This window comes from Erigeron canadensis, chromosome 2, assembly GCF_010389155.1.
Source record: "Erigeron canadensis isolate Cc75 chromosome 2, C_canadensis_v1, whole genome shotgun sequence".
Lineage (NCBI taxonomy): Eukaryota > Viridiplantae > Streptophyta > Magnoliopsida > Asterales > Asteraceae > Erigeron > Erigeron canadensis.
In genome coordinates this window covers 40,091,406-40,107,642 of record NC_057762.1, presented here as the reverse complement: position 1 = coordinate 40,107,642, position 16,237 = coordinate 40,091,406, and the positions used below count along the sequence as shown (strand labels likewise).

The following is a 16,237-nucleotide window of genomic DNA, read 5'->3' as shown; positions in this document are numbered from 1 at the left end:
TGATGCAACGAAATTACTAGTGGTAGCTGTAGGCGACGGGGAGGTAATGGTGGCGGTTGATTGCGGCATGACAGCAGAGCAAAGAATGATGACTACACCATAAATTCAATGGAGGAAAGGTTTGTATGTGTTAGGGGCTTTTTTTTGTCAAAATGTTTTAATTCCATTGGAATTGAAAACTTTCCATAGGTAAATGGAAGGATTTGTGAATTATGTATTTTAAAGAATTTTTAATTCCAATTCCAATTTCTTTCCAACCAAACAAGGTAAAGATTGAAATTTAAATTCCAATTCTATGGAATTCCTTGAGATTTCATGAACCAATTAAACACCACCCTAGTTTAATTAACATCAATTTACCTGTCAGTCCTGTTGGGTTTCCTTATATATTAAAACCAAATTAAAGGATGTTGAATTTTTTATTTTAAAAAGTTTGAAGGAATTCAAGCAATTCCAAATTTATTATTTTCACAACCAAACATGTTTCGATTTCAACATTATAATTCTATCAAATTTAATTCTTAAGGATTTTGTGAACCAAACGAGATTTAAATGTATATATGTTAATTTGTAATCAATAAAATAAAGTTGTGGCATGTTAAATTCTTTATTTTAAGGAATTCGAAGGCATTCATACAATTCCAATTCCATTATTTTTCAACCCAAAATGTGTCAAATTGAACATTATTAATTGGAAAATGGTGAATCCTCCTATAGATTAACCTAAAAATCTTCTTAAAACATTGACATGTGGTATCCACTAATTCCCTTTATTAATATTGCCTTCTGATTTTTTCATATGTCATTATCTCATGATTAGGAGGATTATTAGGCTATTTAATTAGAATGATTAATCATTTTTTTAATTAATTTTTTTATCTACCCAAACTAACACTGCAACAAATATATCATTTGTCCACACTTATTTTGAAAAAGCGTGAACAAATTTGTAATTTTTTTCACATTTAAAAATGTTTATAAAGAACCCACGTTTAAAAATTAAAAGTGTGACAAAATTTAAACTTTTTAGTTTTTTCACAGTTATATATGTGGGGAAAAAAAGTTCACACTTTAAAGTATATAAAATTATATTGATTATTCATATTTAGAAATGTGAAAGTCAAATTGTAACACTAAAAGGTGTAGAAATATAATTTTCAAATATTCTTTACAGTTCTAAATATGAACTTTGGTGTGAAGAAATATGTGTGAACAAATGACATTTTTGTTATAGTAATAACCTAATTTTCACATAATATATCTATAATACTCTAAATAAAGTTGTTTACAACATATATTATTTAAACCTTAATATAAATATATTACATGTTTTACAACAATTGTTTTTATATTAATAATCATACCGTCGCGATCATCATCGTACCACCGCATCATGGGAGCGTGTGACTAGTTATAAAACTGAAGAGACAAATTTATATAAAATAAAGTTTATATAAAAAAAACGATGTGATGTGACGTACCACGTACTCTTGTAAATTTAGTAAAGTAGCATTGGAGGTACGTACTACGTACGTAACACGCATATGACATATGGGTATGAGTCTATGAGAAGACACACTACACGGCGACGTACCACACCAAGTAGCGAATATGCTTAAAAATAACCAAATATAAACTAATTTTTGGAGAAATTTGGACCCGTGCTTCAAGGCTTCCAGTTCCAGGCTTCCAGCTATTGATATCTGGACTCTACCTGGGCTTTGTTGATCTTCTACTTGAATCCGTTATTGGGTCCATACAAATATATTGTCATGTTAATATAAAAACAACATACCAATTATAAGCAACTCGTATAAAATAGTAAATTGAACTAATCTATATCGATATACTATTTTTTTTAAAAAAATAACATCCCTTTTGAAAAGTGACAAAATCTTGACCATTAGATCATGATTAAATTGATGCACGAAGATTTACGAAGCAATTGATCTCCGATGATTTTCATGATGCACGGTGATGTTTAGTGAACATAAACTTAGTGTTGTATTTGTTTTACTTTAATACTTCTTTTGTTTTATCTAAAACCTATATTAATATACTTTCAATGGTTAAACTACAACATTAATTAGTCTCATATATTCTAAAATAAACTAACCCGACTTTTATATCAATTACTTTTACATCAAATTATTAATACCACTCAACCACCGCCAACATTCGCCACCACTACTGCCAGTCGCCACCATCACCACCGTCATATTGTACGGATACCGTAGCTGTTTTTAGGTGTATGGTTTTATTGATTTGCCTATTGATTTGCCTTTAGCAGTGTATACTTTTAATGTATTTTTAACTTGTCATTATAGATAACAAAAAATATTAATAAAAAAAATGACTTTGTAACTAGGCAAAGTGGATTTACCCGGACCACCAGACCATCGTTGCTAACTGCTATATGGTATCTAACTTCGGTAGTATTCTTAAAAGGTGTTTTTTTACTTGGGTCGTCCAACAATCATTAGAGATCTACTCCGCCTAGTCTTCCCGTTGTCGCCAAACCTACATCCATAACAGATACCAACAACCAACGAATCCTAGTGTAGACTTGTCGGTGCCAATACTAAGTCATTAATTGTTAGTACGTATTTTAAATGTCTAATCACTCGTATTAACCTAATATACTATCTCTGTATATCTATATCTATACTCACTTATAAAATATATTGAACATTTATTTTAGGAAATTAAGCACTTTTTTCAGCATTCCCATAATACCCCTTACACCCCTACTTAAACATAAAACCCTTATATATCATCTTTCCCTCATTCTTTTTAATTATTACACTCTCTCATCAACCTTCTTTCACCTTCCGCGACGCCCTCTTTCTTTACCGTCTTCCTCGATCTCCACCACCGCCTCCCTTTTATAGTGCCATCGCCTTCTAACCGCCGCAACGCGCGGGTACTGTGCTCGTTACTTTAATGTAATAGACGATAACGGGATGGGTTATTGGTATAACCTTTTTAAGAGAAAATTACATTTTTGGTCCTTAAGTTGGCAATATTTTTATTTATTGTCCTTCAATCAATTAATTACAGAAAAAATCCTAAAGTTGATCAATACTTTTTCACTCCGTAACAAACAACCGTCTATTAGTTTCGTTAAGTGAGGGGCAAATTCGTCATTTCACCATGATCTCTTATTCTTCTTCTTCCAAACGTAAACACAAACCCAGATTCGTCAAGTTTTGCAGAAAACAAAATGTCAACTAAAATCATGGGGGCCGGAAATTTGAAAATCACGTCGGAAAAATTAAATTTAGATTTATCTCTTGTTTCTTCGAATCAGGACACAAAACATGTTGCAATCAACTTAGAAATCAATCATGCACGAATCCTAGCTTAAATAAATCTAATCTAGACTTTGTCGGAAAAACTTGTTTGAACAGAAAAGACCGAATCAAAAAACCTAGCCAAAACCGATTCCGATCCAAGCAATTCCGAATCAAAAACCCTTGTTTCCGATCTGAGATGTGTGTATTTTGAGTGTGTGTTTGTGTGTGTTTCCGAGTGTGTGTGTGTGCCCGGTATGTATTATTCGGTTGACATTTCGTTTTTCGGCCGCTTTGATTTTCAAAATCTAGGTTTGTGTTTGAGTTTGGAAGAAGAAGAAGAAGGAATCATGGTGAAATAATGAATCCGCCTCTATGACAACCCTCAAATTTTCAACCCGACTTTTATTTGACTATAATAAAAATTTAGCTAATCGTAAAGTCTACTTAGATAATGTAGATATAATTAGCTTAGTTAAGCTAATATATATGTAATATATGCTTTGAAATGAAATAAAAAGCCTACCTTGTTTGATATTGTATCTAGCAAAAATAATTTCTTAACATATTTAACTTTATATTAAATCATGGTAACAAATGATAAACCAATGATCTTAACCTCCATGCTTAATATCTAACATCAAAGAACTAAGTAAAACAATTAAGCATGACAATAATAAAAATTGACTAAAGTAAGTGGACATTCAAACCCTTATTTTTAGCTACTTGTTGTCGTACAAAAGGAAGAAATAAATCAAGTAGCTGAAGAAATAAATCATGAAGTTAAGCAGCTGGATCATCACTCTAGTCTATTTCATTTTCTAGTTATATATTTTATCACCATAGACTGCCATGCTTCTTCTTCTCGTTCAACCACCGTAGCACAACGTATTCATTATCTACAAGAAGTGAACCAAATAGTGAACACATGAACACTTGATCATTACCTTCATCTCCAAGTGAACAGGGAATGAACACGTCTTCCTTTTCCTCTCCTCTGGCCACGTCTCTAACTCCCTCACCACCATTTTCATTTCTTGGAGAGTATAAATAGACCTTCAATCTCTCCCTTCAAACTCACACCATCACAAGTTAATCAATACTATAACAGGTTCTAGGAGGAAGGATGCAAGCAACTTAGATTCTACAAGCTGAATGATCGTTAGTTCGTTAATAGTGTTTCGGGTTTTTATTTCGGGTTCATTCGATCTCTCGTTTAGCTCACTGCAAGTCCGTTCGAGTATATATTAATCATTCGGGTTTATTCGGGGTGGTTCCAGGATCATTTTCGAGTCCCGTTCTGGTTCATTTCCAACTCGTAGTCATTCGTAGAGGTAAATCGATCAAACCGATTTCAATACGTATATATATATATATATATATATATATATAATGTCTTCATCAATCTCGTTACTTTGATCATTTTTACTCAAAGACAACATGTACTTATATACTTGCCATGCTTTACTTCAAAAACTAGTTTTATGAAATGTAGAAGAAAGACAAGCCAGCTAGCTCGTTAAAATGAGTTTCGAAAATAAAAAATAAAAAAATTGTGATATATACTTAATGACTTGTGCATGAAAACTTCTTTAGTAAATTTTATATTAAATTAATCATTCACCTCCTCATGATGTTGTTTTAATAATAATTTATTAAGCTTCTAAAATAATCAGAAATGTTTTAATAAAATATATCTTCTTTTTGTCATATATATATACGGATTTTTTAAACTATATATAAGCTAAAATCCTTACAAAAATCGTATTATCATTATTGACTATTAAAACACCTTACTTGATTTAGGACAATTCCATACTTGAAGCTAGTGTTGCTCGACACATACCTTTTGCTGATAAGGTGAGACTCATAGCCCCTCTTTAACTGTTTTATGTTTTGGGGTGAAAATACACTGCTAAATGTTTACAAATATTTTAATAGTTTGTGTATGCCTATGTAACTATCACTCATGAAATCCTCTTGGAAACTTGATGCCATGAAACCATTGCGCGAATATTATGGATAGTACTATCGAGGTTGACACCTCTGCCCGTGCTAGTCATACTAGCTAGGGAAACAGACATATAATATTTGAACCAATAGTGTTAAAGTGAAACACTACTTGAGGGGTGAACAATATGTTAAGGCATTGGCACTCAAGACATAGCATACGAAACTATTGGTCTGTCTATTCGTCTCTTAATTATTTTATTATGTCGTTATGATAAACCTATGAGCTCACCAACATTATGCTGACGTCTTTTAACGTGTATTCTCAGGAAACTAAGGTATTACAATAAGGCATACTCTGGAGTCTCATCGCATATTGTATGAATAAAAGAGATTTTTTTTTTATTATAGTTGCCATGTTTAGAAAATCTCGTTCTAAAATTTGTACTTCTTCTATGTAATATATAAAAATGTTTATAAATAAAAACGTCTCATTTAGTGGTCGTTTGTTATAATTTGTGTTTATCAATGGGCCACACCGCGAGATCCGGGGTGTGAAAGATTGGTATCAGAGCCACAGGTTATAGCGAACTAGGTTGCATTAGTGGGCCTAATAGATATGTATGTTAGGCTACTTTTGCAAACTTAAGCTATAACTAAATACCTTAAAACTTGTTAAAATATTTATATGCTTATTTGCTTAAATATTTTAATTGTCTATAATGGTCCTTTAAAAATATTTCTAAACACAGAAATGGCTGCCCCAGACCAAAATTTCGGCAACTTTGACAATTTCAACAACTTCAACCTGAATAATGATGATGGCGTAGTTCCTTATCCTAATATACTCTCAGATGATGAAGTAGATCCACTCTATGACAACAATTATAATAATAATCAACATAATAATAATGAACCTATTAATAATCTTGGAAACCTAGCAATAAACGATGATCAGCATGTCCCAAATGTTACCAGTCAATACGAAAACGGCAATACCTCAAATTCCCAAGAACCCCCTTACCATACCATCGCTTCTTTAGTTGCACGTATGTCAGAAATTCAAGAGGGTCTCAGTTGTGTATCTCGCGAGCTGGAAGGTTTTGCCACTCGAAGGGCATTAGGAATCACGAGAAGGAGGATCACCATAGCAAGGGAACACATTAATTTCTTAACCGATTCTCACCTCGAATATATACAGATAGTGGGGAACATGACAATTGATATTCAAGGACTTCAAGCTCGGGTCGGAGAACTGGAAGAAAGGCTAGGAGCTCAGGCCGCACAGTCAGATGGTGCTTCAATTAATCGTCATTAAGGACATCATGATCAAGTGATAAAGAACCCTTGGTGTATAATAATAATAATAATAATAATAATAATAATAATAATAATAATAATAATAATAACAATAAGAATAACAGCAATAACAATAGTGGCTATAAATATGTACAGAAGTAATCATAACGTTAGGTTTTATTCCTAAATCCTTCAATTTTTCCCTGGGACGGGATATGTCTCCTAACTAGTAGAAGGATCCAAACGGCTATTAGTAAATAGTTAGTGTGATCATCAGTATAAAAATAAATTGGGTGATGTAATAGTTTTAGCAATGTACCAAATTTTCTGATGTAATATAATGGTATGTTGATAATATGTTGCATATGTTATAATCTTTTAACAAATATGTTATTAAAATTATTTTATATTATAATTTTAAAATTTTTCATTATTATTCTATATAGTTATATGGCACCTAAAAGAAATCCACCACGACAAAAACGGGCTGCTCGAGTAACACCAAATGTCGAACCAAATCGTACGCCAAGAAGAACTACTCAAGCAAATAGGAGCACGGCTCAAGTTAATCCCGAGCCTAGGCCTGAACCTCAACAACAAGCCCCTATGACCCCCGCTGAAATAGCCCAACTAGTGGCTCGAGAAGTAGCTGCAGCACTTGCTGCCAACCAAAGAGCGGGACAAGGAGCCACTGGACAAGGAGCCATTGGACAAAGAGCCGCTGGACAAGAAGTCATTGGACAAGAAGCCGTTAGGCAAGCAGCTGCTGGACAAGGAGCTGTTGAACAAGGACAAGGAGCTGGTAGAAATGCTAACCACGGTTGTACTTACACGGAATTTATGAAATGCAAGCCCTTGAACTTTAAAGGAACTGAAGGAGCAGTAGGGCTGATCCACTGGTTTGAGAAAATGGAATCGGTTTTTCGTATTAGTGGTTGCGCTGAAGGTGATAGAGTAAAATATGCCACCTGTACTCTTCTAAATGGTGCTCTTACATGGTGGAATGCTTACGTACAACCCTTAGGAATCAATGTTGCTTATGGATTACCCTGGGAAGGTCTAAAAGAAATGATGCGAAATGAGTATTGCCCGAGGAGCGAAGTTCAGAAGCTGGAAATAGAATTTTGGCACCACGTTGTGAAAGGAACAGATATGCCCTCATATACTAAACGATTCAATGAATTGTCAATACTTTGCCCAGGAATGGTTACCCCCGAGCACAAAAAGATTGAAAGGTATATCTGGGGGCTTCCACCCTCAATTCAAGGGAATGTAACTTCCTCAAATCCCACTACTATTCAAGAAACTATTCGCCTCTCACACGATCTCATGGATCAAGTTATCCGTCATGCGGCCAAGAGTGCAGAAATCAGAGTTAGTGACAACAAGAGAAAGTGGGAAGGAAATCAGGGAAAGAGTATCGTGCAACAACCATTTAAGAAACCAAATACTGCTAAAATATTCAATGCTGGACCATCCACCAACCAGAACTATGCTGGGAGCAAACCTTTTTGTAATAAGTGTGGTCGTCATCACTACCGAAGACTCTGTAGCATTTGTGGAAAGTGCAAAAGGACCGGCCACCTAACAAAGGATTGTAAGGCCGTGTTCCAACTACCAAAGTAATTCCGCCAGGTGGATGCTTCAACTGTGGAGATATGGGACATTTCAGGAAGGATTGCCCAAAACTAATGAACATAAATGTTGGGCCAGTACGTGGAAGGGCGTTTGTGATTAAAGCCGAGGAAGCTCGTGACCACCCTAATCTCGTAACCGGTATGTTTCTGGTCAACAACTCATATGCATCTGTTCTATTTGATACCGGTGCTGATAAAAGTTTCGTATCTAAAGAATTCAGTTTAACATTCGATATTTCCCCCACCGCATTAGATAAAAAATATATTATAGAGCTAGCCGACGGCAAATTATTAAAAACCAACAAAATTTTCAAGGGTTGTACCTTAAACTTAGCCGATCATTTGTTCGAAATCGACTTAATGCCCGTTGAACTAGGAAGTTTCGATATTATCATTGGCATGGATTGGTTGGTGAAGCATCATGCCGAAATCGTGTGTTACGAAAAGGTAGTTCGAATTCCCCTTACAAACGACAATATAATAACTATAAGAGGGGAGAAGAGCAGCATCAAGCTAAACATCATATCGTTCATAAAAGCTCAGAAGTGCTTGAGAAAGGGCTACTACGCTATCTTAGCTCATGTGAAGGAAAAGAAGTCAGAGGAAAAGCGAGTAGAAGATGTGCCAATTGTACGAGAGTATCCGGAAGTATTTCCAGAAGACTTGCCTGGGCTTCCGCCTTCTAGACAAGTGGAATTTCGTATCGATCTAGTACCCGAAGCAAAGCCAGTAGCGCGAGCCCCTTATTGATTAGCCCCGTCCGAAATGCAAGAGTTATCTAGTCAGTTGCAAGAACTTCTTGGCAAAGGTTTCATTCGACCAAGTTGTTCGCCTTGGGGAGCTCCAATCCTATTCGTCAAGAAAAAGGATGGATCTTTCCGAATGTGTATCGACTACAGAGAATTAAACAAGCTGACAATAAAGAACCGATACCCTCTACCCAGAATAGATGACTTGTTTGATCAACTACAAGGTTCTAAATTCTATTCTAAGATCGATCTAAGATCCGGGTATCACCAACTCAGAGTTCGAGAAGAAGATGTTCCTAAGACGGCATTCAGGACACGCTATGGCCACTATGAATTTCTGGTGATGCCATTTGGCTTAACCAATGCACCAGCAGTATTCATGGATCTTATGAATCGGGTGTGTAAGCCATACTTGGATAAATTCGTCATCGTATTCATAGACGATATTCTAATATATTCTCGAAGTAAAGAAGAGCACAAGCAATATCTGAGAAAGATCTTAGAACTACTTAAAAAGGAGCATTTGTACGCAAAATTCTCTAAATGCGATTTCTGGTTAGAGAAGGTGCAATTCTTGGGTCACGTAGTTGATAGTCAAGGTATTCATGTGGATTCGGTAAAGATTTAAGCTGTAAAGAATTGGGAAGCACCAAAAACCCCAACTGAAGTCCGTCAATTTTTAGGTCTCGCTGGCTATTATAGACGATTCATCAAAGGCTTCTCTAAGATAGCTTAGCCATTGACCTCATTGACTCAAAAGAATAAGAAATTTGACTGGACCGATAAACAAGACTCGGCATTTCAAGCATTGAAGGAGAAGCTTTGCAGTGCACCAATTCTAGCACTGCCTGAAGGAAACGATGATTTTGTGGTATACTGTGACGCCTCTTATCAAGGGTTAGGCTGTGTTCTGATGCAAAGAAAGAAAGTCATTGCCTATGCGTCACGACAACTAAACACCCACGAAAGAAACTATACGACTCATGATTTGGAATTAGGAGCTGTGGTGTTCGCTTTGAAAATGTGGAGACATTATTTATATGGCACAAAGTGTACAGTGTACACGGATCATAAAAGTCTTCAGCACATTTTCAATCAAAAGGAGCTGAACATGAGGCAGAGACGTTGGGTGGAGTTACTAAACGATTATGACTGTGAAATTCGCTACCATCCAGGGAAGGCAAATGTAGTCGCTGATTCTCTAAGTAGAAAAGAGAAAGAAAAACCGATTCGAGTTCGAGCATTGAATATGATTATTTGAACGAATCTTGTTTCTCAAATTAAAGATGCTTAGCTTGAAGCAGTCAAGGAAGAAAATATGGGAAAAGAATCTCTACGAGGTATGGATAAACAATTTGAAATTAAGTCAAACAGAATTAGGTACTTCATGAATCGAATATGGGTACCTAATCATGGAGGATTAAGGGAATTGGTAATGAGTGAAGCACATAAGACAAGATATTCGATACATCCTGGAGCAGATAAGATGTATCACGATTTAAAGGAACTATATTGGCGGTCTAACCTCAAGGCAGACATAACCACTTATGTCAGCAAATGCCTAACATGTTCAAAAGTTAAGGCTGAGTATCAAAAACCGTCAGGATTGCTGCAACAGCCAGAAATACCTCAATGGAAGTGGGAAAAATATAACTATGGATTTTATTACTAAACTTCCAAAAACCTTAAATGGTTATGATATGATTTGGGTATTCGTTGATCGACTCACGAAATCTGCACATTTCATACCCATCAAAGAGACTGACAAAATGGAGAAACTAACTCAAGTTTACCTGAAAGAGGTCGTCTCTAGACACGGAGTACCTATATTAATAATTTCTGATCGTGACTGTAGATTCACATCCAGATTCTGGCAGACACTACAAAAAGCCTTAGGTACTAAACTAGACCTAAGCACCGCCTACCACCCTCAGACATATGGTCAGAGTGAAAGGACCATTCAGACTCTAGAAGATATGTTGAGAGCATGTACAATTGATTTCGGCAAAGGGTGGGATAAGCATTTACCTTTGGTAGAATTTTCATACAACAACAGCTACCACACAAGTATTAAAGTTGCCCCGTTTGAAGCACTTTATGGACGAAAATTCAGATCTCCGATATGTTGGATTGAGGTTGGAAGTAGTCAGCTCACGGGCCCAGAGATCATACATGAAACAACAGAAAAGGTCATTCAAATTCAACATCGGTTGAAAGCCGCTCAAGATCGTCAGAAGAGTTATGCAGATGTCAGGAGAAAGCCGTTAGAATTTCAAGTTGGTGATAAAGTAATGTTAAAGGTATCACCATGGAAAGGTGTTGTACGCTTTGGAAAGCAAGGAAAGCTAAATCCTAGATACGTTGGACCATTTGAAATACTCGAAAGAATTGGTCCTGTGGCTTATCGTTTGCAACTACCCCAAGAATTAAGCGGCATTCATGATGTCTTTCACGTCTCAAACCTCAAAAAGTGTTTATCCGATGAAGGTTCTATCATCCCGTTAGAAGAACTTCAAATTGACAATCAACTTCGTTTTATCGAAAAACCCGTTGAAATAATGGATCGAGATGTCAAGGGATTGAGATACAATCGAATTCCGTTAGTCAAAATCCGGTGGAACTCTAATAGAGGTCCTGAATTCACGTGGGAGCGTGAAGATCAATTTAAAGAAAAATACCCTCACCTATTTTCAAATTCTGCACCACCAGAAGCTTCTATCTGAATTTCGGGACGAAATTCCCTTCAACGGGTACCTACTATGACAACCCTCAAATTTTCATCACTATAGTAAAGATTTAGCTAATCGTAAAGTCTACTTAGATAATGTAGATATAATTAGCTTAGTTAAGCTAATATATATGTAATATATGCTGTGAAATGAAATAAAAAGCCTACCTTGTTTGATACTGTATCTTGCAAAAATAATTTCTTAACATATTTAACTTTATATTAAATCATGGTGACAAATGATAAACCAATGATCTTAACCTCCATGCTTAATATCTAACATCAAAGAACTAAGTAAAACAATTAAGCATGACAATAATAAAAATTGACTAAAGTAAATGGACATTCAAACCCTTATTTTTAGCTACTTGTTGTCGTACAAAAGGAAGAAATAACTCAAGCAGCTGAAGAAATAAATCATGAAGTTAAGCAGCTGGATCATCACTCTAGTCTATTTCATTTTCTAGTTATATATTTTATCACCATAGACTGCCATGCTTCTTCTTCTCATTCAACCACCGTAGCACAACGTATTCATTATCTACAAGAAGTGAACCAAATAGTGAACATATGAACACTTGATCATTACCTTCATCTCCAAGTGAACAGGGAATGAACACGTCTTCCTTTTCCTCTCCTCTGGCCACGTCTCTAACTCCCTCACCACCATTTTCATTTCTTGGAGAGTATAAATAGACCTTCAATCTCTCCCTTCAAACTCACACCATCACAAGTTAATCAATACTATAACAGGTTCTAGGAGGAAGGATGCAAGCAACTTAGATTCTACAAGCTGAATGATCGTTAGTTCGTTAATAGTGTTTCGGGTTTTTATTTCGGGTTCATTTCGATCTCTCGTTTAGCTCACTGCAAGTCCGTTCGAGTATATATTAATCATTCGGGTTTATTCGGGGTGGTTCCAGGATCATTTTCGAGTCCCGTTCTAGTTCATTTCCAACTCGTAGTCATTCGTAGAGGTAAATCGATCAAACCGATTTCAATACGTATATCTATATATATATATATATATATATATAATGTCTTCATCAATCTCGTTACTTTGATCATTTTTACTCAAAGACAACATGTACTTATATACTTGCCATGCTTTACTTCAAAAACTAGTTTTATGAAATGTAGAAGAAAGACAAGCCAGCTAGCTCGTTAAAATGAGTTTCAAAAATAAAAAAAAAAAAATTGTGATATATACTTAATGACTTGTGCATGAAAACTTCTTTAGTAAATTTTATATTAAATTAATCATTCACCTCCTCATGATGTTGTTTTAATAATAATTTATTAAGCTTCTAAAATAATCAGAAATGTTTTAATAAAATATATCTTCTTTTGTCATATATATATACGGATTTTTAAACTATATATAAGCTAAAATCCTTACAAAAATCGTATTATCATTATTGACTATTAAAACACCTTACTTGATTTAGGACAATTCCATACTTGAAGCTAGTGTTGCTCGACACATACCTTTTGCTGATAAGGTGAGACTCATAGCCCCTCTTTAACTGTTTTATGTTTTGGGGTGAGAATACACTGCTAAATGTTTACAAATATTTTAATAGTTTGTGTATGCCTATGTAACTATCACTCATGAAATCCTCTTGGAAACTTGATGCCATGAAACCATTGCGCGAATATTATGGATAGTACTATCGAGGTTGACACCTCTGCCCGTGCTAGTCATACTAGCTAGGGAAACAGACATATAATATTTGAACCAATAGTGTTAAAGTGAAACACTACTTGAGGGGTGAACAATATGTTAAGGCATTGGCACTCAAGACATAGCATACGAAACTATTGGTCTGTCTATTCGTCTCTTAATTATTTTATTATGTCGTTATGATAAACCTATGAGCTCACCAATATTATGCTGACGTCTTTTAACGTGTATTCTCAGGAAACTAAGGTATTACAATAAGGCATACTCTGGAGTCTCATCGCATATTGTATGAATAAAAGAGATTTTTTTTTATTATAGTTGCCATGTTTAGAAAATCTCGTTCTAAAATTTGTACTTCTTCTATGTAATATATAAAAATGTTTATAAATAAAAACGTCCCATTTAGTGGTCGTTTGTTATAATTTGTGTTTATCAATGGGCCACACCGCGAGATCCGGGGTGTGAAAGCCTCTCACTTAACGGATCTAATAAATGGTTGTTAGTTACAGAGTGAAAAGTAAAAATATTGACCAACTTCTGGGTTTTTTCTGTAATTAATTCATTTAAAAGGCAATAACTGAAAATCATATCAACTTTAAAAACCAATTAAGTAATTTTCTCCCTTGTTAATCTTGAGATTTCCCGTAAGTTATGAGATCTACTAGTACTTTTTATGTTCATGGGATAGATTAAATGGAGGATGTTTCAATTTAGAAGTTCCGCATCAATTTTATATTATCGTATACTTTAAAAGTAACAATAAAGGCTTATCGTTTTAAACGAAAAATGTGATGTACTAACTTAATAGAAAACTTAATGGCCTATTAATTTAAGATTAATTTAATAATTACTCCGTATAATATAACGCAGCCTAATATAATTAGTCATTACTTAAAAAAGCAGCTTATATAACAATATTTAATTTATGTTAAGTGGGATACGGAGCCCCCTTTTATGCGATTACTGGAGAGTTTTTAAAACACAAAAATATATTCTTTTTGCTCCAAGCCTCCTACCTTTTGTCGTGCCTCGTAACAGATTTTAAACATTAAAACAAAACCTAAAAACGAACTTTACCCATGTTTTAAAGTATGACTATTTATTAGTAAATAATAATAATGAATAAATTTGTAGTTTTCTTGACTACGAAACTAAAACTTGATGTTGATCCGTGACGAACCGTGTACAGAACTGTATATCAAAACTATATAGATATGCATCTTTCTTTTCAATATAGTGTATTTCAAAAAAACAACTCTGTTTGTTTAATGTAATTTACACCAAGCGTGAAAAATAAAATCATATCAACAACGACATGCAGGCGATTACAATACAATCAACGAATATTTGTTTGCTTATATATCGATATGTATGACTTTCTATTTTAAACTTTTTTTTATAGGTATAAATCGAATATATAATATAATGGATTCTAAACTATCTTGTCTCAATCAGATTCACGATAAAAAGTTCTTCATCCACTTTTTAATCATTAAATATATTTCTTTGAAAATAAGACAAAGTTATTTGTCATTCAATTCTTTGGATGCCAACTTATATAATTATTAACTAATTACTTCGTGTTGCTTTCTTTCTTTTTAAAACTAAAGGATTATTACCTTTCTTTTCAGGGTAATGAAAATTTACTTGGATATATATAATCACATCGTACTCTCCACTTTTTACTTTATTGTCTTGATCCTTTTTCTTTCGGGTATACGTAATACGGGTAATTTTGACCCTTGGATGAAAATTAAGGACCAATATCTAAAGATGATCTTTAAGTCATGCCAATAGATTTTCATTCAATGATCAAAATATGAAGTTGAGGAATCAACTTAACGAAATCCTCACCCAATAATTACTATAAAAGTACTAAAAGCACGCTTTAATTAGTTCTAGACTTTACATAATACTCATAAATGTTATAACTTGATTGTATTCGATCTATTGCAACGAACGGGAAGAATGTGGATTTTGAACAAGGTGACAAATCAGTACTAATACAAACTTTATGAAACACGCGCGATAAGATCCACGTCAAACACTCGTTAGATCGAATAGAGTAGGGAAAATATATCATAGATCGAAGTTAAATTTAGAAAAAAAAGATCGAAGTTAATGTTATTGCTAAATGTATAATTCTACCTCAAGGACGTTAGTGTCAATAATTGGAATAAACAGACTCTGACCATTAAGACGTTAAAAAAAAAAATTTAATTGCTACCTACATGGTACATCATAATATCCAATCAAAGTAAAATAAATAATACTCTTATACAAGAAAAAGATATATCTCACTAGGTCACTAACATATGTGAACATATTACCTTTCTCTTATCAACTACTCGTCTACTCGCATAGGCGGACTTATATAGAACTTAGGGGTGGTCCGGGATGCAGGTCTGCTAGATCCATGTAGTATAATTTTTTTTAGAATATGATGTATTATTTATTGGTATTACGGGTCAAACAAATATGAGATACCTTTCAATGTAACTAATTCAAAACTTTCAAAATATTATCCTAATAATAGAACTCATAAAGACGTACTTGTGTAACTAAATGATAAATGAAAACTATCAAAATGTCAAAAACTTTTAACAATCATTAAAAATAACCAAAAATCCTAAAAAATCGTAACAATTTAGTTGTTATCGTTATTTTACGTCGATATAACGTCAGCAATAAAAAAAATTGTGTTACTCGTTCCTATCAATCCTGGGTCCGCACTGTCTACTCGTATTTCTTTTATCCATACTCTTTTAAGTCTTCTATTTATCCACCTTACCTTCTCACTTAACCTTACGTTTCCAGCCACCTTTAACAATAGTCTAATTAGATCCTCACAAAGAAATATGAAAATTAAATAGTCGCGCGGTATTTCAGATTGTACA

General features: G+C 34.3%; 1 protein-coding gene across 1 annotated transcript; it reads left to right on the top strand.

Annotated features, from left to right (window-relative positions):
- Nucleotides 1-8,200: 8,200 nt before the first annotated feature.
- Nucleotides 8,201-8,929, top strand: LOC122588258. Its single transcript, XM_043760376.1, has one exon. It carries the CDS (start codon nt 8,201-8,203, stop codon nt 8,927-8,929), a length of 729 nt encoding a protein of 242 aa, XP_043616311.1.
- Nucleotides 8,930-16,237: the final 7,308 nt, after the last annotated feature.

Excerpts from the sequence above, each read along its gene's own strand:
- LOC122588258 (XM_043760376.1), top strand. The coding sequence starts at position 8,201 with ATGGGACATTTCAGGAAGGATTGCCCAAAACTAATGAACATAAATGTT.